Source organism: Enhydra lutris, unplaced genomic scaffold, assembly GCF_002288905.1.
Source record: "Enhydra lutris kenyoni isolate GAN:26980312 unplaced genomic scaffold, ASM228890v2 scaffoldscaffold12, whole genome shotgun sequence".
In the NCBI taxonomy this organism is placed as follows: Eukaryota; Metazoa; Chordata; class Mammalia; order Carnivora; family Mustelidae; genus Enhydra; species Enhydra lutris.
Window position 1 is genome coordinate 63,811,321 of NW_019154096.1, and position 23,074 is coordinate 63,834,394.

General features: G+C 46.7%; 1 protein-coding gene across 20 annotated transcripts in view; it reads left to right on the top strand.

The window, feature by feature from the left end:
* The window catches only part of LOC111145217 (transcription factor 7 like 2), a 195,614-nt gene that overhangs the window by 158,622 nt on the left and 13,918 nt on the right, over positions 1-23,074 (top strand). For 9 of the 20 annotated variants that reach the window (XM_022499966.1, XM_022499958.1, XM_022499960.1 and 6 more), the window contains 4 exons: positions 12,669-12,801; positions 14,977-15,079; positions 17,084-17,170; positions 22,862-22,987. In XM_022499966.1, the coding sequence (XP_022355674.1) occupies positions 12,669-12,801; positions 14,977-15,079; positions 17,084-17,170; positions 22,862-22,987 (449 nt within the window). Of the gene's footprint in view, positions 1-12,668; positions 12,802-14,976; positions 15,080-17,083; positions 17,171-22,846; positions 22,988-23,074 lie in introns of all 20 variants that reach the window. The other 11 variants (XM_022499956.1, XM_022499967.1, XM_022499973.1 and 8 more) reach the window with 3 other exon arrangements.

Consider the following 23,074-nt stretch of genomic DNA (forward strand, 5'->3'; position numbering starts at 1 on the left):
TAAGGAGGAGGAGGAGGAGGAGGAGGAGGTGGTCTGTCTGGAATGTGTTGGCTCATCTTGCTGTTTCCATTTTCCTTGTCTTTTGAGAAAACCAGAAAATACCGACTCAAAGTTGTCCATCCTGTTTGCTGCACTTTATAAGTTATTGTTGCTGAATGATTGGGAGCTGTCCATCAGCGGGGAGGGAAACTTGCAGTTTACTTAAGAAATTGCATGTGTGACAAAGGCAGCCGCCGAGTGTGGTGGTCCCTTGAATAGAGGGAGGGGAGGCAATTAGGAACTGTGTGGTTGGGGCTTTTTACTTGTCAAACTGGAAGCTCATTGCTTTTGTTACCGCCATGTAAAGGGAAATGGCAGGGTTTTGTTTTGGTACTAAGGACCTTAAAGATTGCTGCCTGACACACAGGAAAGGCCGGATAAGTCTAGAAAGAGGGGCCACAGAGCAGTATTTTTAAAAAGAAGAAAAGAAGAAAATTAAGAATTCTCACTTTTTTGTTATCTTTAAGCCCTTCTAGGCTTTGTTTTTGTTTGTTTGTTTTTTGTTTTTTTTTTTTTGGTTTTTTTTTTTTTTTTTTTTTTTTTGCTGGGGGGTAGGGGAGGGAAGTAGGGGAGAGAGGAATGGGGGTTATTAACTCGTCTGGTGTATTAAAGACCAGCCTCATGAAAAGAGTCCTATAAACAGCTAGGCAGTCGGGTCAGTAAATTAAAAACATCTCCTCAATGTTAGGTGTCCCGCCGCCAGAAGAAACCAAATCTTTGCCACTGGTCTTGCTTCAAGCAAGACAGATCCAGGATCCCATGTGGCAACAGGGGCGTTTTCTTACCTGCATGCAAATTGGAGTTGTGTGTTTGCTTTTGAACAGGGTGAAATTATTTAACACTTGGGGTGGGAGAGGACCGGAAAGGCTCTTTTGGTCCTCGGCAAGTTTCTTCTATCTTTAACCCCTCCTGGAGCAGCCACCCTCCCTCACTCCCCTCCTTCATGTAAAAGAGGACGATTTCAGGCCTGTGATGTCTGAGTCTCTCAACTCCAATTAAATTAAACCCACACCAATGTACCCGGCCCTGGATCCTATGAGAGCCCCAGGAAAAGTAAGTCGGGCTTGTGGGATTTAGGGCTAGCCTTTTGCATTCCTTTGCCTTCTCTTTTCTCTCTGTCCTTCTCTGTCTATCTCTCTGTCTCTCTCATTCTGGGGAAAGCTCACAAAACTCAACAGTCAAAAAGCAAGTTAGCGGTATGGCTGCTAGAATGCCAGGAAACACAGGAAGCTTACGTTCTTCTGCTCCCAGAGAGGTCAGTTCAAAATCTTTCCAGCACAGTCTTTTACTCTAGAAGGAAAAGAGGGTGTGTGTGCGTGTTTGGCAGACAAGGCCCTACCAAGTGTCACTCCCGTGTCACTGTGACAAGAAAATATACTTTCCCCCTCCCTCCTCCTCTCGCAATGCAGCCCTCTCTCGAAGAAATTTGTTTTGAGGGATTTGACAATCTTGCAGATAAAGTGCCTGCCTACTGCACTTGGTTGATCATTTTCCCTCATGGCTGACCGTAATTTCTTAGCTACTCTTAGCGGTAGCGCTGTCCCTGCTGCCCAAGGTAACGGGTGAGGGAGGGGGACTTCGCTTAGGTGCCCTCAGCTGGCTGGGGAACATGGGCCTTTCCCCCTTTCTTCACGGATTTTGTAGTGCTGAAGATTAGAAACTAGAAGGAGGTGGTTTTGTTTTGTTTTCTAATTAAGAATTTTTAAAAAAAATCAATCTGCAACCAGTAGAACTAGATTATTAGGTTTCTTTTTGCTTTGTTTATTAATTTTTTTCTGTTTTGGTTTTTGAGGGATGGTGCGTGTGGAAGGGGACGAATTAACAAAACAATGATGGGTAACTGTGAGTGAGAACTCTGGGCATTTTGAATAAACCAGGGCAGAAATTTGGATCCTCTATCTTTTAAGATGCTTTTTTCCAGCTCTTTAAGTGAAAAGCATAAAGGGAGGGGAAACTGGGAGGAAGAAGAAAAGTGAGAAAAGCAGTCAGGGAGGAGAAAAAAAGCTGGCCCAGTCCCATCTTGAAGGTACAGAGAAAGTTTTTTGTGAGGTGGAGAGAAAGAAGAGAAAAGCTATTATGTACCCTAGGGATGCAATTTTAGTGGGGATGGAAGATTTGAGTGGGAAGGGAGGCACAGTGGCCTCCGGGCTCTCTCTTTTCCAGCAGTTGGGCGGTTGGCACCTCAATTTGAATTGCTGGGTGAGTAGTGGGGTGTGTGTGTGTGTGTGTGTGTGTGTGTGTGTGTTCGTGTCCTTGCTTATGATCTTGACCATTAAACCTCTGTTCCTTCTTTTTTTTTTTTTTTTAAATTCAGACCCTGGGAAGGGGAAAAACAAAACCAAGAATAAATGGTCAACTCAAGCTGTGCCCTTCCCCGATCTACTTTCCATAGCAGTGTTTTGGGGAGTTGGGGAGAAAGGGTTAAAGAAAAAATAAAGATGAGGAGGAGAGAAAGCTTGACTTTCATCATAGTCCTTAAGCTGTCTAGCAAGGCAGAGCCTGCAGAGCCGGCTCCCCAAGTTCCAAGAAGCTGGGGATCCGGAAAAGGGTGGTGGGGTCGAGGATTTCTTTTACCAAATAAATTTTTCCCCTTCACCCGCCAGGGCAGGCTCCGCTGGAAGGAAGGGAAGGGAGAATGACATTGCCTCAGAGAGGAGCGTGCTTGCAGAGTTGGAGACACTGAGCATTCAGGCTCTGCTAGGAACAGGGCTTGTGGAAACTGTCTGTCTTTGTTTCGTATTTAATGATAACTTTCTGTTGCTGTATCTTTAGTTGTATTTATTTTCCATTTCCAAATTGAGATGCCGGCCTTTTAGGGCTACCGTCTTGCCCATGGCATCTGTATTTTCAAAAACTTAAACAAGAGACCGTGTTTCTCGGAAACCTGAGCAGGAGACCCATGACTGCCCATTGTGGTGTTAATGATCAGGAAGAGGGTCCCTTTTGCAACTCCAGTTTGGGGCTTAGGTTACGCTCTAATTCTGTTCAACCAGAGGGTCAGATCCTTTGCCACAGCTGTCAGGGCAGCGTCGAATTTGGAGGCGATTCCTGTGATTACTTCCATTACTATCTTTTGTTGTGGAGTGGCCAAACACAGAAGCCTTTGCAGTGGTCCATCAGCATTTAGGTCTGACTTTGGGGAGGGGGGTGGAAAAAATGAAATATACAACAGACTGTAAGAGTCCTCATGTTTTCAAAATCGGGAATTAAATCCTATACATCCTATTAAAACACAAAGTGGTCAGTACTTCTCTAGTCGAGCATGAAGCAATGACCGACGTATGGCTTGGTTTTCCTTTCTGGTTGTGTGCAACTTTTCTAGTTCAGCCTACGATTGTGTGAACTGTCTAGAATCGCGGGGAAAGACAGTACAAGCTGGCACTGCACGTGTCTAAGATGTGTTGCCGTAAATTTCCCAGCCCAGCCTGGCTTCCCTTTCGGAGGTTCCTGAAAGGTTCCAGAGTTTTGTTTACTCAAATTACTTGGGTTACTTAATAGCAGTCCCACTCCTTTGGTGGCCGCTAACCCTCCATTCTTGATGTCTCATGAGAAGGGAGTTGTTTGAAAGGGTGGATTCCCGACTCCAATGATACAGATATTATGATCTTTGTATTGTCACAACAGGCTGCTGCGTCGGCATTTTCTGGAAGCAACAGAGCCTGCAGCCTTATATTCTTAGGGAAACCTCCCTTTTGTGGTTTGGGGTTGGTGGGGGGCCCGGCTGAGCTATGTAATGGAATTCTTTCCTTCTGCAACATTTTGGAATGTGATGAAATCTCATGCCATGCCCTCCAGATTACATACTTCTGCGCACATTTGAAGATTTATTTATTTTTTTTATTGGACTTTGCCTGGGCCATTCCCTAGTTACATTAAACTTCCAACTTGTCAGCTTGCTTTGATAGGGAGTTGCGTCCTTTTCACGTGTTTCATTTATGGAGACTGTGGATGTCCTTTAAAGGATGCCCATGTTTGGGACACTAACAGGGCAACAAAGAATAGAGCAATGCAACACTACCTCTGCATCTGTCATTGCTGAATTCCTGCTGAATCCAAGGTTTCGGGGCATTTGTGTCTCTTGGGCCACAGGAAGACATTCTTCCCTCCTCTCCGTGTACCTGTTCTTTTCTAGGGAGAAATTCACCTGCTCTCTGAAGGAAACAGCGGTTTCAAAGAGCACTTATCAGACTCCATGTAGCAGGCATGAATTAAAATACAATACTGTCTAGATTCGAAAGTTAGGCACAGGGTATATTAGAAAAACAAAAGACATTTTTGTACAGCTGGTCATTGTAAATAAATTAGAAGGGTGGTATCAGGTTTTGTTCACTACTTTCTTGAAATCCCCAGGATGTAATAACCATTATGTACTTAAAATTTACTCTAAATCAAAATTGGTGATTTCCTTTCCATTATATTCAGGAATCCCTAGATTTGGGGTTGTTGGGGTTTTGGGGGAGGGATAGCCTGGAAATCATTATTATTATTTTTTTAAGTTGTTTTGAATTTGAGCTTTTGGATTTCTTCATTTGGAATAGGTTAGTTTTATTCCTGGCTCTGTTTTGAAAATCTGCTCTCCTAGAAACAGCTGTACCCTCTTACCCAGTTCCCAAACATTCCCTGCCAACGTGGGACACTCAACAAGATTGATTATGCTAGCAGTAATCGTTTAATACCCATGTAGTAGGGAAACACCTTGCGGGAGGGTGGAGGTTGCGAACTACCAAGAAATTACTTAGGGGTGAAGTGGTTTGTTCTTCATCTCTGAGGCCCGATGGAGGATTAGGACAGTCAGAGGACCCTGTCGTGCCTGCTTCACCCCCTCCCTGACCTCCGCCATGCCGTAGCATGTTCCTGGAGGGACACGGGCAGGAAGAAAACCCTGGGAATTCACTGGTCAGGGGCCAGCCTGGACCGGGCGGGCCAAGACTTAAGCTTGCAAGTGCTTTAAAGGTTAGTTGGGGGAAGCACAATGGGATGCTTTCTTTTTATTGGGAAATAAATGAGAATGAGTGGAAATAAATTATGTTTAATGAACTTAACTGGAAGTAATTGTTCAAGAGCCTGTGAAAGCACAGCTTTGCCGGGTCGGCCCTGGGCTGCGGCTCTCACAGAGCCAAACAGCTGGAGCACGTCTTTCTTTTCCAGGTTAAAATGTTCCCCTCCGTGTGCCCACACCCCCACCCTGACACCTCCAGCCCCACTCCCAGATCCCCCCCCTCCTTTTTGGGGATTAAGAAAAGGTCATTAAGAGCAGAATTTGGCCCCCTAGACCCTGAGTGCTTGGCAATCTGTTTGGTGTGTTACCAGCTGGTTTGTTATATTATGGGAGGGACGTAGAGGGGGTTTGGGGGAGACCAAGGGCTTAGTATGGTTTGAGTTAGTTCTATGTATATGCATATGTGTGAGAGAATTTGGATGAAAATTGAGTGCACATTTATTCTCTCCCTGCCTGCCCTGTTCAATCATTTCCCTGCACGAAGAATTTCAATGCTTGTGTGAGTATATGAGAAACTATGAGTCGGCAGAATTTTGGAGAAAGCAAGGAGAGTCTCTCTTCTTCTTGCTGTCTAAGTGGATTTGTTTCTGGGGTTGGGGGAGGGGTCCCGGCCATCAAGAGTTTACCAAACAAACAAGCAGCACCCACCCTGAGTGTCAGGCTCCCTCGGGTTCTAGAAGCTGTCACTTGGCAGCCTTGTGGGTGGGCCGGGCATCCCAGCGGCAGGCCCGGTGAGGCAGGCTCTGTGCTGGTGTTGGAAGGTGGGGCTTTCTTCTCTGCGACTCCCAGGCCCACCTCCTTTTCCTTAACCATCTCATTTCTTCCAGCAAAACTTGAACCCTGTGAAGCCTTTTCTCTTCCGGGTTATTTTCAGTGGCGGTGCTCTTGCCATTAATTTAAGTCTTGTCCAGGGAAACCGTGTGCCCTTGGCTGGGAGCAGGCCCTTTGGGAGCAGCGGCCTTCCGCCGCCAGTGGGCTCTGGGCACCGCTCTGCCTGGGCTTCCAGAGCCAGGGGGAGAGGGGCGGAGGGAAATGTTTGCAGGAGCCCATCTGGCCACCCTTCCACTGTGTGTGTGCAGGAGCTTGGCAAGCCGTGACCGCAGGATGTTCACAGGGTGAGTCGGCGTGGGCCCACCCATGCGGGCCAGACCCAGGCTGCCATGTGCGTCTCCTGACGTCATTCCGGCAGCTGCAGCAGGTGCCTGTCGGGGAATGGGCTGTCGAGGCAGGAAGGCTACCTTTGCCGACCATTCCACCACTCCCTGGCCCATCGCCTGAAAAAATCGGACTAGTTGAGTCACAGAGGGTTGTTGATGAGTAAGGAGCGGCCCCTCCTCCATCTCCACCCCCTCCTCTCCAGCGGCGCTCCGTGCCTCCAGTGACGTGCGACATCATTCACGTTTCGCTAGTCGCCATTGGCCTTGGCGAAGCCATAGTCAGTGGCATCCGGCAGAATGCATGGAGCTCTAAACCCATTTTTAAATGTAAACTCCGAATGAACAGTATCCCTTCCTGAGGCTGATTTCAGCCTCCGGGAGGGCTGGGGAGCCCAAGACCACGGAAGACCTCCTGTGTCCTCCCTGGGGAGGGGAGAAGGCTGACAAATGCTTCTCTGTGCTGCTTTTGTTTTATTGTGCTGGGCTCCTCAAGGCACTTTCTGGCCCCATTTTTCTTCTGCAGAAAAGGAGAGCAATAGGGGAGTATTGAAGAGGAGGGCCGGTGGAGAGACCGGCCCTGCAATGGCTCTATTTGTTTTCAGCGTCTGCTGATTAATAGGTTGCGAGGTGAATGGCAAGCTTTCATTCCCTTTGGGTTCCCCACAGTTACGGAAGGTTGAGGGTCGGGGTGAGAGGAGGGGTAGCAGGGAGATCTAGAAGTGCCTGAATCAATCTTTCATTTGCCAGGTTCCAAATCCAAGCCGCGCTTGGATGGGGCTGTGGGCACTTGGCAATGAGGGTGGCACGGCCAAGCTGCAGAACATTGTTGCTTAAGGGTTCTCCAGGGGTCAGAGGTCAGCCACCAGGGCACCCCCCTCCCAACTCCCCCACTGTAGTTGGATGAATACTTTGGGTGGTAAGGCTTTGTGCGTTTTGAGAGCTGGTAAAGCCCCCCCCCCCCCACTTTTTTTAATCATTTAACTCTTCAGTGCTCAAAACCCATAGAGCATAATGACCAGAACTGGGGAAGACTTTGCTCTGCGTAGAAGCTGTTTCTCTAGGTAGAAAATAGAAAGCTCTGATTTACGGTCCGATGAGGATTTTTCTTCCCTTTAAATAGACACTGTTTACTTTGTTTAATTGGTTCAAGGCTTTTGAGCTGACTTTTTCTTTAGTTTCTTGTCAGCTGAACTGACGGCGTGCATTGTGTTTCTATCACCAGAACCCTGCTGGACCCTGATACTGCTCGTGTCTCTCTGTTTGAGGGGCAGGAAACATCCCAATAAAATGACTTTATCTCCCACCTCTCCAAATCAGCCGCACATTATAAAATCCCCTGCTAAAAATACCTGGTGGCCTGTGGCATGGGGTATTCTCAATGAGGCAGGAACCTTGAGCTACTCCTAACTTGAGGTCTAGAGGGGGCAGCAAGGGGTTGCTGTTTGCTAAAACTGGTCTAGATTCCAGGGACTGGTGGGTGGGAGAGTGAGGAACAGATCCCTTTGTGAGTCCTGAAGCCTTTGTCCAGTGGGGAAGGTTGGCCCAGGCTAAGCTCAGAGGGTGCAGCTCACTACATCAGCATGGCAGTAAACCCCATCCCAGCATCAGGCTCTGCAGACACCATGGGCAGGTGAGCATGAAAACCTGGAAACACCACCTTCCCAAGGCCTGTGATCTGCAACACCTGCTGTGTAGAACTAATAAGAAATGCCAGCGACTTCATAGGTGTGTTGTGAGGATTTAATACAGTATGTCGTGCGCAGCGCTAAGCCAGGTTCAGTGGGAAGGCTGCACTCAGAGGTAGCAGTGGTGAGCTGTGCTGGGGTTGACAGGAGAGCTTCGGGAACAGCACTGGACAGTGCTCCTCTGTCCTGTTCTCCCTCAGCTCATCAGACAAAGGGTTCTAGGGGGCTCCAGGGGGAGTGCCAGGTGCTGATGGCGTGGGTGTTGTGTGGGCAACTGTAGGGTGACTCCTGGACCTTACGTGGAATGTTTTAGTCACTCTCGGTGTTTTTGTGGCTCAGAGATTCCTGCTTTTCAGCCTGTTCCTAAAGGGTTAGATACGAGTAACTAGGCTCACCATGCAACTCTCTGGGACTGCCACCACCCCGACCTTGAATGTTGGTCAGCTGTCACTGGAGGTAATGATGTTGCACGCCCTAGGCAGTTTTGAAGACCTACTTAATATTTAGATAAGGTGGTTGCCTCAAAGGTTCCTGGTTCCGTGTTATAGTAGTTTGTCTTAAATAGTGGACTCTTGTCTATAAAAAGATAAAACGGGGAGAGAGGCATGTTTCCAGCTGTTTATCCCACCAACATGGATTATCACTTTCACTTAGATTCCCTAGATCATTTCTGGAAGGTTGTCTGAGTCTTTCCCCCAGGAATGATACTTTTCACTGTTGAATTTCTTAGGGCGGTAACAGTTTTGGACACAGTCCTTAAGGACCCCCTTAAAGAAGTGGGCACTGATTGTAGGGAAGGGGAAAGTCTAAGGGACATTTCCTATTTGGGTTGGTTGGTGTTTCACTTATGTGAACTCCTGCTTCAACGCCCTCATCCTGATTCTGGAAGGCCCTTGGTTATCTCTAGGTATTCAGTTCTTCTGTAGGCTTTCATATTTGTTAGCATGATAAAGTGATGGTTTTTTTCTCAAAAGAGATGAAAAAATTTGTCAATTAAATATCACATTTTTAAGAAGAAGCATGCGCTTGTGGAAGGGTGGCCGAAAAAGTGCCACACGCTCTTGCCCTATAATAAACGTCTTGCCTTTGAATTAAGGAGTGCTGTCTGGGACTTTGATTAGAGCATACTAGAGGGGTGGCCAACCGTACCTCCACTGTGCACTCCTCATTAGGACTCTTTGGACAGTATTTTTCAGAGCTTCTTTGCATGTGTAACTCTGTGCCAGGCCCACTATTGAGCATTTTATAGACTTGAGCCTTAATTTTCACAGTGATGCTCTGAGGTTGACCCCCGTCGCATCTAGAGTTTGCAGAGACAGGACGAAGCTCCTGAGACAGGTTACACAGCTAGACGAGTCAAGTAAAATTTCATTCTGGGTCTTCCTTGCATCACAGCCTTCACTCTTGGTCACTGTGTCTATGCCGGGGGCTCGTAAACCATTTTTAAGGTACTGTACTGATAAAGATACGACTAGCTGGTTTTTGAAGGTCTGTCCAGCTTTGTGCTATGATTCTGAGCGACTCCATGTTGGTGAATGAATCTGTGAGACTGTGTGATCTCTTCCTCTCGTGACTGCAGTTGGAATTCAGTGGCTCTTCAGCAGCTTGAGTCTCACCACTGACACAAGCTGGGCATGACAGGGGATGGAAGGTTCTAGAAGACAGTCTTTGTCCTTAAGGAGCCTAGCTATAGTGGAATCAAGAAAGGTACATACGTGACTCCAGCATGGACATGATGTGACATAGAAAGAAAGGACTGTGGGGTCCTTGGGCTGGAGAGATGGGGCATTTTCACGAAGAACACCCTCCCACGTGCCCAGTAGTAGCACAGGAACAGGCAGGCTGTATGGGAATCATGACTGGACCCTGGACTCTGCCGGGGTGACTGCATTCCTTCCCCTTGCTTGCTTGGGAACTGGTCAACCTGGTGAGACCTGTAGTTTCCTAGGGACCTGCCTGGCACACAGTCATGATCAGAAGATACAAGATCGTGGGCAGCTTGAATCCACCCCCTCCCGTGTTATAGAGTCTGATTGGACTGGGAAAAAACCCATATTGTGCAAAACAGTGTGAAGGTGATGGTGTCCAGCTTTGGTCAGAGTGAGCTTCTTCCATGTTTCTAGGAGGAAGAGGGAAAATTAACTTTTAAATCCTACCCCCGGTGAGCACCACTCTTGTGCAGATTCTATCTTCATCCTTTGCTAGACAAGTAGAGAAAGGTTTTCCCTGCATTTCCTGTTAGTCCTGCTTGGAAAGCAGCCGTGGAATTTGTGCGTCTGAGCTGTAGACAGAACTACGCCATCAGGCAGCTTCTCCCTAACGATAAAATAATAAATACCAAGAATAATAAACCACCAGTCCTGTGTTTACCATGTGGTAGGTTCAGTGCTAAGCTCTTCCCATGGATTTTCTTGAGAACGCTGGGATCTGTGATTCTTGTTAGGACCCGGGCCTCTTACCCTTTGTACTTGTCTGTGCCCATGTGGTCCTCTGGTCTGGGGGTCATGCGTCATGGCTGAACAGAGAGCTACCATCTCTGGAACTCAACAGGCTGACTCAGGATGCCTGGACCCTCCCAGACCCACTGAATCAGGTTCCTGCTGAGAGATTTCCTAGAGACAAGCATCCTGAGAGAGGCTTGACTGAACTGGAGCAGAGAATTATAGGCTCCACTGCCCACTGCCAGCCCTTCAATCCCCATCCTTTGCTTCCTTCCATTGTTTCTGGTGGTCCCGTTTCTCAGAAGCCCTCCAGCCTCTAAGTGACAGTCTTCCCTGCTTTGGGTTATCTGTGGTTCTTCCTACTCATCGCATAGTCTTTCCACCCTTACTCTGGAACTGGTCTGCCTTCTTACATTTCAGCAGGTGTGTATCTTTCCAACCAAACAAAAGAAACGTCTGGAAGTTGGCAGTAGTCATTTTCCTTTCCTCCTGGTGGTCTTCGCTCTTCTGACTTCCTCTCCCTCCCTCTCCTTCTCTTTCCCCTCTCCATCCCAGCGTGCTTTAAGAGTTCAGTTGTTGGCTACTTTTCAGTTGGCCATGGCCTTGAGGCAGTAGCCCTTCACTCTGCTGGAATTGGCCTTGTCCAGACCTTCAGGGCTGCTAGGGATGTGTGACCAAAGCTCCCTCTGCTTTGGGCCTTTGCATTTCAGTGCTTTGATTGCAAACCGGTAATTCATAGCATGAGGCTCTTTGGGCCACTACTTGCCCCTCTGGAAGCATCCAGTTGTTTATGAGAATCGTTAAACCAGGCTGTTGCAAGTGTTGACTTCTTTCTCTGTAGTCATTTCTGGAGCATATGGAGGAGGAAGTCCATATTTTATGTTCCGAACATGCTCATGCAAGTTCGAAGCCCCTTTTAGAGATGCCTTCCCCACAATTGACTGGGGTGAGAAATACTCTTTGCGTATTATACCCCTTCCTTATTCATTTAAAAAAAAAAAAAAAAAAAAAAAAAAGGACACGAAGAAAAACGCAAAGCAAACTAAGTGCTCGGTGGTCCCTGAACTCGAGAGGCACTAGTGGGCAGCACTGAAACCTCACTTCTTTCCTTGTAATGCAATTCCTTTTCCTTGATGTTAATGCAAGTTGTGCCTTCCTAAAAGTAATAAAAGGAAATGAAGACACGTTCTGAAATGAAACTTGACTCTAATCCATTCATCATCTAATACTGGCCTCTTTATCTTCGCTGGTACCTAATCTGGTTAAATGTCCCTGTTGTAGGATTTTAGTGAAAATCCTCTATGGGGAATAGGGTTTTTTTGCAATTGGATTACTCTCAGCAAATGGCCCAGTAGTTCACTTGCTTCAGCTTCATTTTTCCTTTGTGGTCCGCTGGGCTAAGTTACAGCACAGCACAGTGGAGGGGTGGGGCAGCCTGAGAGCGGGAGCAGGGGTGGAGAAGAGGACAAGAATTTGGGAAGGTCTGGTCCTGGCAACTAAAAAAAGCTTTAAAATGCTTCTTTTCTTTTTTTTTTTCCCCCTGCTCCTTCTACCTATCCACCCTTCCTGAACATAAAAATGCTTGTACTTTGTTTGCTGGAACTGCCCGTTTCTAAACGGCACCCCTTTTATTAGCCCAATTTATCATCATCCAGTTAATTTATTAGCATTCCCCCATGACTTGCTAATGAAATTCCTAATGAATCAGGGCTGCTGTAATCTGCATAAAATATGCAGGTGCTTGCCTGGCCGTCTAGGGCTTTCTGGTAAAGTTCACACTCCCAACCAGACCAGGAATGGAGCTTTTCATCCGTGTTATCTGTAAAGAACTGTAGCAGGCTGGCTGGTTCCCGGGGCAGGGAGCCCTTAGGAGCGGGAGGTGGTGGATAGGGAGGCTATGTGGGTGGGACTTGGGCCCTGCCTGGTTTCTTGTAAGGGAAGGTGTCCCTAGCCTGTTCTCTGGGAAGCCTGCTTGCCTCCTGAACGTCCCTCCGCTGGGGCTCTGGGGTCAGAGACCACCCCACAGCCCCCAGTAAATTAAGTCCCCACGTCAGATTTATCTGATGGCTGGGAAAGTGCAGAGTCAGGGTCTGATGGGATGGTGGTGGAGGAGGCACTTTTTACAGCTAGGCTCCGTAGGGAGGTAAAAACGGAAGCGTGCCCACCCAGAGAGCAGGCTTTACAAATACCTGTTATTTTTAATACATGGATCAGGGCCAGGGTTGCGGGCGGGATTGAGCGCATCTTCCAGAATCCGGGAGGGAGGGCATGGCCCGGGAGCACCTGGGGCCCGTGTTGGGAAGTCTCAGGCTGATGGTGTCCTTCTCTGTTTCTTTCCCTCCCACAGTCGAACAAAGTGCCGGTCGTGCAGCACCCTCACCATGTTCACCCCCTCACGCCGCTCATCACGTACAGCAATGAGCACTTCACCCCGGGAAACCCACCTCCACACTTGCCCGCTGACGTTGACCCCAAAACAGGTAGGCCGAGCGTTTGGTGCCAAGCGCATGTGCTGGGTCTGGGGCCACCTGACCTGCTGGGATTTGGGACGGGCTGTGGGCACTGTGGAGGGGCTCCTGTTCCTCTCCTGGGTGTTGAGAAGAAAGTACTTTGGGGAGGCCAGAGCCCGGTGAGGGAGTAGCTTCCCCCGTCCTTAAAAGAAGCCCATGTGTAGCACCAACGATCTTTCTAGAGCTCCGCATACACACTGGAAGGTCTGGCTATGAATCCCACACTGTTTTTCAGGAGTAGCTTCTTGTAGGCGTCCATGAGGAGTAGGTATCTCGTGGTCTCCTTCTCAGCAGCTTGGGAATAGAGGAACCCCACCAGCATGGCCCCCCAAAGCCCTGGTTCATTTAGCAGCTGAGGGACTCTAGTCACTTGATGATGACGGTGTGGTGCAACGTCACTGGGTCCCGCATCGTCATTGCTGATTTATTTGGGTTCCTCTTCTGCAGTATCACCAAGCCCATTATACAGATGTGAAAACCAAGTTCATCGTGGAACAACCAGTAGGGTCTCGGGCGGAAGGTGCCACGTAACCCTTCAGCCTTTACACTTTACCCTCCCTTCCATCCCATGTGCTCATCAACTGCTTTTTTCCTCAAAGAGGGAAAGAGAAGGCAGGGTTCCTTGTGACCCTCCTGTAACAACCAGCAACCGGCCGCAGCTCCTAGTGGGATGGTCATGGGAGAAGAGCTGAGGCCAGGCCAGGCCGGGTGGTACACTGCCCGGGGTTTCTCCAACCAGCTAGTTCATTAGAAGGACAAATGTTAAATGGCTATCCATGTCACTTTGTCAGACGGGATTGTTTGGTGTCGAGCTGAGGTAGATGGCCTGTTCATGCAGACTTCACTGCCTCTGAATGAAACCACACATTAGCTGGTTTTCACCAGCCTCTGAGCCCCCTTTGTGCTCGTGGGGGACCCAGCCTGGTGCTTGGATGGCTGGAGGAGGCCGCCAGCCGGCCCCAGGCTCTGCGAGTGAATGGCAGCATCAACGTCTCATTTAAATAATGGTAGTACAGGGAATAGCTTTTAAATGGTTATCGTAAAACATATGATTAACGTCTGCAGACTGTTTACTTTTCCTCTGCGAACATTCTTTCAAGTGCGCAAATGGCTTGGTGTAGGGTCCAAGACCAGCTAATCTGTTTGGTTTTTGTAATAGAGAGAAAGCCATGTCTGCATGAAAATGTCACCCAGGGAGACTTAGCTTACAGATTAAAAGCTTCCTGAATGAATTAAAAAAAATGGAATAGTTTTCATCCGCAGACACGCAGCTCATTACCTCCAATACTGCGTTAATTCTGTAGTATTGTTCATTTTCTTCCCAGTTCAGCTGCTTCGATCAGTCCCTCTGTGTCAGAATTGCTTCCAGCACTCTTGCTTTGCTCAGGATTGAGGGCAGGAGCCTGTGGAGTAAGTGTGCAGTCACTTGGGCCTTTAGGATGTGCTCAGCTATGTCACGTGTCATGTGTCATGTGTACCTGGTCCGTGGCTAGGGCTGGTTCTCCCAGCTGGCTGCCTCCAGAGAAGTAGGTTCTAGACCTGAGTCCGCTGGTCTGCTCAGTTCAGATCCTACCCTGGAGAAGAGGCCAGGGCTCCTGGTGAGCTTCTGCCACAGTTCCTCCTCTCAGCTGAGGTGGAGACATTCTAGAAGAGCTACCTTTTTTGAAAGAAGGCAAGAGTCACCCTTCCAAAAGCCATAACTGGAAAGGCATTGTTAGAAACTTAAAAAAGGGGACTCTGGTGCATTGGAATTAAAAGGAGTAGAGGCCCAAGTTGGGAGGGCAAAGAGCATTTACATGACTCGATCACCTACTGTGTGCCAAGCCCTTCAGATTTTTCTTTAATCTCAGTAATCACACTGATCCCATAAGGCAGAAATACCCAAGACAGTATTTTCGGGGTCTGCATCTACCCCGTGTACCCATCCATCTAGAAGGAGATAAACCGTTTTGTCAAGGTAGAACAGGGAGAGATGATGAACAAAACCTACCCATAACTCTTAACGACCACAGTCATGGAAAGAATCTCATGCTAGCTCTGCTCATAGATGAGAAGTCTCTATCCTCCTTTCCCTGTCCCCATCCCTTGGCAGTTTCTCTGTCCTTCTCTCCTCCTTTGTAACCGAAATGCTGCTTCTTCTCCCAGGAATCCCACGGCCTCCGCACCCTCCAGATATATCTCCATATTACCCGCTATCGCCTGGCACCGTAGGACAAATCCCCCATCCGCTAGGATGGTTAGTACCACAGTAAGGAGTTCCATTTTTTAATTCCCTTTTTGTTTCTTACATGGGCATGCTTATTATTTATCCTGTGCGTGTGTGTGCACACGCGTGCGTGTGTGTGCATGTGTGTGAGTTTCGGAAGACAGGGTTGGTGGGGGAGGGTGGAGGGGGTACTTGGGGAAGATGCTCCACGAGGTGCCCCGTGGGGAAGCTGGCGAGTCAGTAGCCCTTCGGATGGGCCATATAGGAGAAACGTTGTTGATACTTAGCATTCTGAACCCACAGTCCCCAAAGACTCTGGGTTTCTCTCTGTGAACAAGGGTGTCCTTCAGATACTTCGGGAATGGCAGAGGCTCTCAGGGCTTCTGTCAGAGAAAGCTGGTCATGGCTCTTCTGCTGGTGGCAGCCCAGCCTGGAGGCCTGTTGTTGGTTTGAGGCAGCATGGGAGTGGCAACAGGCATAATGTCATTTTGAAACACAGGGTGAGAGTGGGGTGGGGGGGGGTTTCCCTCAGAAGCCCCTAACCCCTCGCCCCATCCTGACCGTTGCTCCCAAGGCTGGCAACAAGAGTGGAAAGGGCTGCCTGTTGGGACAGACGGTATGCAGCCAGCATCTCTCTGAGATTCTTAGTTCACCTGATTGTGAGTGGCGGGGGTGGGGCTCTGGAAATCCCTCCTGCGGCACATGGAGCCTTCCTGAGTGTCAGCCAAGGTTCCTGGCAGTACACAGGGCATCGAATCGCCTTTTACTATTTGTCTTCCTATCACCCAGTCTTGCTTTTATAGTACCATCCATTAACCTTTCTTAAGACGACTTGAAAAATGTGTATTTACGAGCCAGAGTAGAAAGGCCTTTACTGCATAAGCATACCATGCGCGAGTGAGTGTGTGTGTGTGTGTGTGTGTGTGTGTGTGTGTGTGTATGCATGTAATATCTGTTTTGTGATTGCATTCTTGTGTATGTATTTCTCCATGTGTATCCGTGATCGCTACTCTAAAAAACAAGGACAATTTGTTGTCTTAACAGAAATATGTCCTGGGTTAAACTCCGAAGTTTGGGTTTTAGGGAAGACCCCCTGTAGTAGCCTTATAGAAGATACAGTCTGGAATAGTTTGCCCAGTGTTTCTCTAGTTGAACACACTCTATCCTGTTCTGTGAAAAACAGCTGTACAAAATGCTGACCGTGGGTGTACTTTCTGTTGATTTTTTTTTTCTCCTTCATTTTGTTGGGGAGGGTAGACACGGATGTGAGCTTGTATCCCATTCCTTCCTCAGAAAATGGGGCCATATTCCTGGACTAGTTCTCTGTCATCCCTTGCCCCGTTCAGCTGATGGGCAGATATTTGAAAGCTAGATAAAAAGGAGTAGCCAACTCAGACAACGCTCTGTCAGGAAAAGTTGTGTGTCTTTCATGAGGATGCTATTTTGCATGTTGCTGTATTTTTTAATTATTGTAATGAGGTGTGATTGTCTATTGGTTACCCACAATTCTTCTTGGGGACTCTCCCCCCCGGTAACTCTTGTCAACACTTGTTAATTTGACAAAAGGCTACAAATTAAGCTCTGTTAATTTAATGTTTTCTCACCGAGATCTAAATACCGAAAGAGGCCCAAAGCGTAACTGAAGTCCTTTGATTCACTGCACTTTATTTTGGTATAAATTTACATTCATTATTGTTTTCCTTTGGATGTGTAGCCCTCAATTAGTGTGATGGCTCCATTAAAGCAAGCGAGACTTCGCCTTTAATTATTACAACAAAACACCTAGTTTCAGCTTGGGGAGAGGGTCTCTATTGACATAAGCAGAGGTTATAAAATTTAATTAGCCATTCCTATCAGATTTATGGCATTCAAATTGTTCTGTGTTTCTTCCCTTTGATCCTTCCTGTACAATCCCCAAGATTTTTGTTCTGATCAAATGAGAATAAAGCTTACTGTGCAGAGAGAACTTTCCCTTTTTCTTCTTTTTCTTTCCCCCACCCCCACCCTTGTTTGCACTCTCTTACTTTGTACCCCCCCTCTTTTTAGGCAGGGTCAGCCAGTGTACCCAATCACGACAGGAGGATTCCGTCACCCCTACCCCACAGCTCTGACTGTCAATGCTTCCATGTCCAGGTGAGTTCCAAAATGGGGGCCTCCAACCAAGTCAGCCATGGGGGACTTCTCAGGAAGTGCTCTAGATGGTTTCCAGGCCATCCAGCGGCCGCTTCTTCAAGTTATCCTAATGGTCTAAGACCAATAGGGCATTGGGCTTTACTCCTAGAAAACACTAAAAAAATTAACCTGAACTTCTAAGATAGGTGATGTCAAAGTTTCGAGGTTGAACTGGGAATCGATGTATTGAGCAGTATTTTTTTTTTTTTTAAAGACTTAAGAAGGTGGGAAAAAGTAGTTAGGACATATAGAACTTTTTAAAATGTTATTTCTCTGTTGCCCTGTACTGGGTAAGAACGGAAAGGGTGGAAGTCATTTTAATATTACGTAAAGGAGAGTTTGAGGAAGGGTGTGGTCTTTTCAAAATTAGATTCTTTACTGTCAACAAGAAGGGACACCCATGTCCCAACACACACCTCTGGAAAGTAGTACTAACCCAAAGAATTAGAAGGGGAGCCCCCTCCCTGCTCGGCGGGAAGCCTGCTTCTCCCTCGCTCACTCCTCCTGCTTGTGTTCCCTCTCTCGCTGTGTCTCTCTCTGTCAAATAAATAAAATCTTTTAAAAAAAGGGGGGAGGGAGCCCCATATGGAATTTTAAATTGTTTATTAGCCACGGTTTTAAAGAGGTTCAATATCAGGGAGGGAGACCCAGGTGAAATTCTTTTTAAGGATCTGTTTTAGTCAACCTATTGTCAAAATATTCTCATTTTGACATTTAGCACTGTAAAGCAACTGTTAATGAGATTTTACATTCTGTTTTGTACTTTTTTTTTTAATCTGGTATGTATTTTACACTTAACAGTTCATCTCAATTCGGACCGGCCACATTTGAAGTACTCAAAAGCCACGTGTGTCTGGTGACTACCACACTGGCCTGTGTAGCTCTAAGTCTTGGAAAGCTTTAAAAAAAAAAAAAAAAAAAATCATGTGTGTGCAGAACAAGAATTTGAAAAGAACCCATCAAATAACCAGCAAAGAATTCCTACACCCAGACAAAGGACAGAATGATGTTTACTTTCCTTAATAGGGGAGCATCTTCAACTTCTAATTTAAATATTTTGGGTCACAAGCTCCGCACTGACTTCTACTTCGTATGAAATATTTTGCTGTGTTTATTTGGATAAAAATGGTGACTTCTTCCTTTAAAAAAAAAAAAAGTGGTGTGTGCGTATGCATCCATGTATCTCTAAGCACATGAATATGTGTGTAATACGCACACACAGGTATACCCGCTTGGGTGTACCTGGAGCTTTCTAATCCCCTGTTCTCCTTTTCCTCCCTCTAATTAATTCTGGCTAATTTTTCAATGAGCGCCAGTTTATTTACAAACCGGTTGGCAGCAGTAGGCTTAAGTAGCACTAATCGCTCCTAATGATAGTTTTATTTTCTGTTCATCTGATTTTCAGTCAAGTTAATTAAATCGGTGGAGGTTTAGACTTTCCTGATGGGCTACAACAAGTAATCCATTTTGATGATGACCCATAATTAAATCAGCACGCATTACATGGCAAGGATGCTGCCCCTAGCATCTTCCCCCAATCTCCATGGTCTATATGGGAACCCAAGACCAGAGGGAGGGTTGGAGAGACAGGACAAGCCAGCCCCTTTTCCTGCTTACAAGACAGTAATGCTGGTGGGGGAAAGAGTAAGAATCACATTCATGAAGGAAAACAGGCTGTGGTGTACCTCCCATTTGTAATTATACCATAGAGATCCCGTAATTTTAAAGATCCAGTCTCTACATGGGGTAAAGGATCTCGGTTTCAGAATCCACACCGATATGGGTTAGGCGGGAAAATGCCTTTGCATCCTCTTCTCCAGTGAAAAGAGGAAGGTTACATTCATTAAATAATGTCATCACCACCTTGCAAAGCATGGGAACGAATTGGGAGTCTCCCAGGACGAGAGCTGCTTCCGAGAGCAGCTCCTAATCCACAGCTCGTCTTCCCTGCAAACCGGCATTTATCATACCCCTGATTGTTGTTTGTGTTTGTTTATTTGGTGCCTTTGAGAGGTTAAAAGCAGTGAAGGAATTGTCGGATAGGGATTGGGGTTAAGCTTATCGATTGAATTATCATTCGGAGGTTAGCCGATGATTTAGAGGTGGGCAAAGGGGTGGTGGAAAGGAAGGAAACAGTGGGAGGAAAGGTTAGGGGCTCAGGGTGCAGGGGGGAGGCCGCCGATTCCCCAGGTAGGCCTTATGAAAGGTAGCTAGTTAAAAAGCGTATACAGCAAATTAAATACATTATTGTGGTAATGGGGCGACAGAAGTATGGGGCTATTATACTATGGCAGTTATAGGAAATGTAGGCAGCTTGCCCTGTTCCAGAACACCCTTTGATATTCATTCTATTCAGCAGGCCGGGGCCAGGACTTCTCAGAATTAAGTGATGGGTCATTATACTTTAAACACCATGGAGAAGCCTAGATTGGCAATTAAACAGCTCTTGCTGACACTCACTTGTGCCACCCTGTGACCCCCTTTAGATTGAGATGTTGGAGCTCCGGGCCCTCAGCCTGCTAAATTGGTGCAAGGCTCTTCTCCTGACGAGAGTGGGCTCTGAAATCTGCCGGCTTCAAAGGGAGCGAGATCATGTATAAACCATAATGTGGGTGCACCGTGGCTCACAAAAAATAAGGCAGGAAGAGATGAAATGTTAGCAGCGCAAGGGGAAATGAGGGAATAATGACAAACGTAATGCAACTCCGAGCAGGACTGTTGCACGAGGAAAATGCATCCCACTGCTTGTGCAGGAAATCAAGGCCTCCGGATGACATCCAGTTAACAGAAACGTGTCAACAGTGAAGTAAAGTGAGAGTGAGCAAGAGAGGAACCCCTGAGACAGCCAGAAACAAAAATTAGTTGTCCTTAACAAGTTAAGGTTCATCATTATATTCTGGCTCGGAGCCATAAAAGCAGACGGGGGTATATAATGAGCTGCTTAGAATTTTTAGGGTGTTTATCGCATTTCATGAAATAGTTGTCCGCAGAAAGGAATTTCTTGAGCAAAGGTGTGCCTGTGCCCGCCCCCGCCACCCACCCCCCCCGACGCCCAACGCCCCGGTTCTTTTTCTGCTATACGTTTGTCAGACAGATGAGTATGTGTGTAGGCGTGTGAACTTGGAAGTGTTCGTTCCCCGTGGCCTGCACCAGAAATTTGGCCCCCACCCCAAAATGTGCTGGAACTGTAGTATCTGCCTGTGGTGTTTGGGGGGTGTGTGTGTGTGTGTGTGTGTGTGTGTGTCCCCACACCCCACCCCCACACACCTACTACCTACACCATACACACACAGTGTTTCTCTGTCTCTCCCCCTCCCCCCTTCTGTCCCTCTCTGTCGTCCCCACCTCCCCCCTTCTCTCTCTCTCTCTCTCTCATGTCTGTACACATATTCTCATTCAGCAAGAAGAGAACATATGTATTTCAGGAATGTCAAGCCTTTAAAATTCACAGTAAAAGCTGCCACTCCACTGACCGCTTCACCCAAGGGCTTCCAAGAACACATGTTCTTAACTTATGTTTCCTCAGAGGCCCTCATGCACTGGGAAGGAGCAGGGAGTAACATGGGAGCCCAAGTGCCTTCCGAGGGTTTGCTTTTCATTTTCTCAGGGAAAGGGAATGGAGGTTGTTTGTTTTTTTCTTTCTCTTTTTCTCTTAGACTCTTTCCCTCCCTCCCTCTTTTCTTTCCATCCTTCCTCTCATATACCCTAAAGGATTTACATGGTTCTTACTAAAAAATCATGTCATTGTTACCAAACTTTGATACTGGCTTTAATTTGTAAAAGGCAGTGGCAGGATAGGGCCATATCAGGATGGAATTTCTGAGTCAAATGTCCACTCTGAGTCCGGGCCCCTTTAGAAATCTGTCTTGTGCATTGGTATTTTCTCCGTTGATCTACACAGATTCGGTTAGTTTTTTGTTTTTTTTTTTTAACCATTTTCAAGTTCACATTTGCTACATTATTTGGGTGAAATGGAAAATCTTTTCATCTCCAGTCCACATAGGAAAAGAACCTTATAAATGCAGGGTCCTCTTGAAGTCACCCTCTCAGTAAGCTTTTACTAGCATTCCCAGTGCCCACCAGAATTGGCTGCCTAGAGAGCAGGTCTTCATTCTCTGGATGCTCTGTGGGACTGTTCTGGTTTGGATTTATTAAGAAAGCATCAACTGGGGGCACCTGGGTGGCTCAGTGGGTTAAAGCCTCTGCCTTCAGCTCAGGTCATGATCCCAGGGTCCTGGGATCGAGCCCCGCATCAGGCTCTCTGCTCAGCAGGGATCCTGCTTTCTCCTCTCTCTCTGCCTGCCTCTCTGCCTACTTGTGATCTCTCTCTGTCAAATAAATAAATTAAATCTTAAAAAAAAAAAAAAGAAGAAGAAGAAGAAGAAAGCATCAACTGCTTGATCTGGTTCTCCTTTCCCCAAACAGCGCCCACCTGCTCACTTGCCTAACCTGGACAGGTTGGAGCCTAGATGCCGCCATTTTGTTTCTCTCGGGGTTCTACCCTTTTTGCCCCTCACCCTACTATTCTCTACAGTGCTATGTGTTCTCTTAAGAAGGGTGATTCTTCTAACCCAGTACAACTCATGGCGACTCCAAGCATATCAGAAAACATGAAAGCTGTTTGTCTGATCCCGTTGTCACTCCACATGTGGGCCAAGATGAGCATTTTAAAACTAGCTCTTTATGTTCTGGTGAGTTTTCATGGTAGAGAAATGCTAATTCAGGGCCTAAAGGGGGTTTCAAAGAACTTCCTTAAAAATGGACTGTATTAGAGGAGAAAACAACCTTTACTCATAGAGTTACCACTTGGATAATCATTTAGAAGGCCTTTGAAGGCATAGGCAGCCTATTAAGTAACGTAATTTAGGAATACTAGAATTACAGAGCAGGAGAGGGTATACGCATCCGAATTCAAAGCTCCATTTATGTGTGTGTGTATAAAATACACCTTTTTTTTTTTTCCATCTTTCCATAAGTGGGCATAAGCTTATGTAAAATATCTGTGACTTATGAAGAGAACCAGATAGGAAGTATTTGGATTTTCCCCATCTTCCTGCCTCACTTTCTCTCATTCTTGTCAAAACGATGGGGCACACCAGCAAAAGAAAAAGAAAAATTTTATTGTACTCTATCAGCAGAATTTGGCTTAATGAGGCATGCACGGCATTGTCAAAAATGTGTACTTCAGCCACGTTAATATTTTATTCAGCTGTCAATATGCAACAATAGATTTCACCTTTCATTCTAGAGCTGATTAGAACTTAGGAAATTGTCTTCTTAGATGCCACTAATAATGCCTCAAAAAACAAGTGGACGTGTGATTTCCAGCAGGTAGTCCGAGCCTACTTTTCCGCCCAAGTACATCCGTTGTATTTGTCTTTTGCTAAAGATGTTAAAAATCATAATGTCTCTTGTCAGTAGCAATAATGAAGGGGAAGATTGGCTTTAATGACATTATGAGAATCATTATGTTTAATTTATCACTAATTAATGCTGACAGGTTTCATATGCCTTGGGTTGCTTTCATGTGAGTGTTACGTGCTGGGTTTTTTGTGTTTTTTTTTTTTTTTTTTTTTTTTAAATTGTGTGTACACATCCCTCCCCATTCATTCATTTTGATTCTGACGATTTACACAGCTTCCTGTCTTCCAGGTTCCCTCCCCATATGGTCCCACCACATCACACTCTACATACGACCGGCATCCCCCACCCGGCCATAGTCACGCCAACAGTCAAACAGGAATCCTCCCAGAGTGACGTCGGCTCACTCCACAGCTCGTGAGTGTTGCTCTTTCGGTCGCTTTCTCCTTCCCCATCTTCTCTAGCCTATTGTTGATGCCTGTGGCTGGCCATGGTACGTGTGCC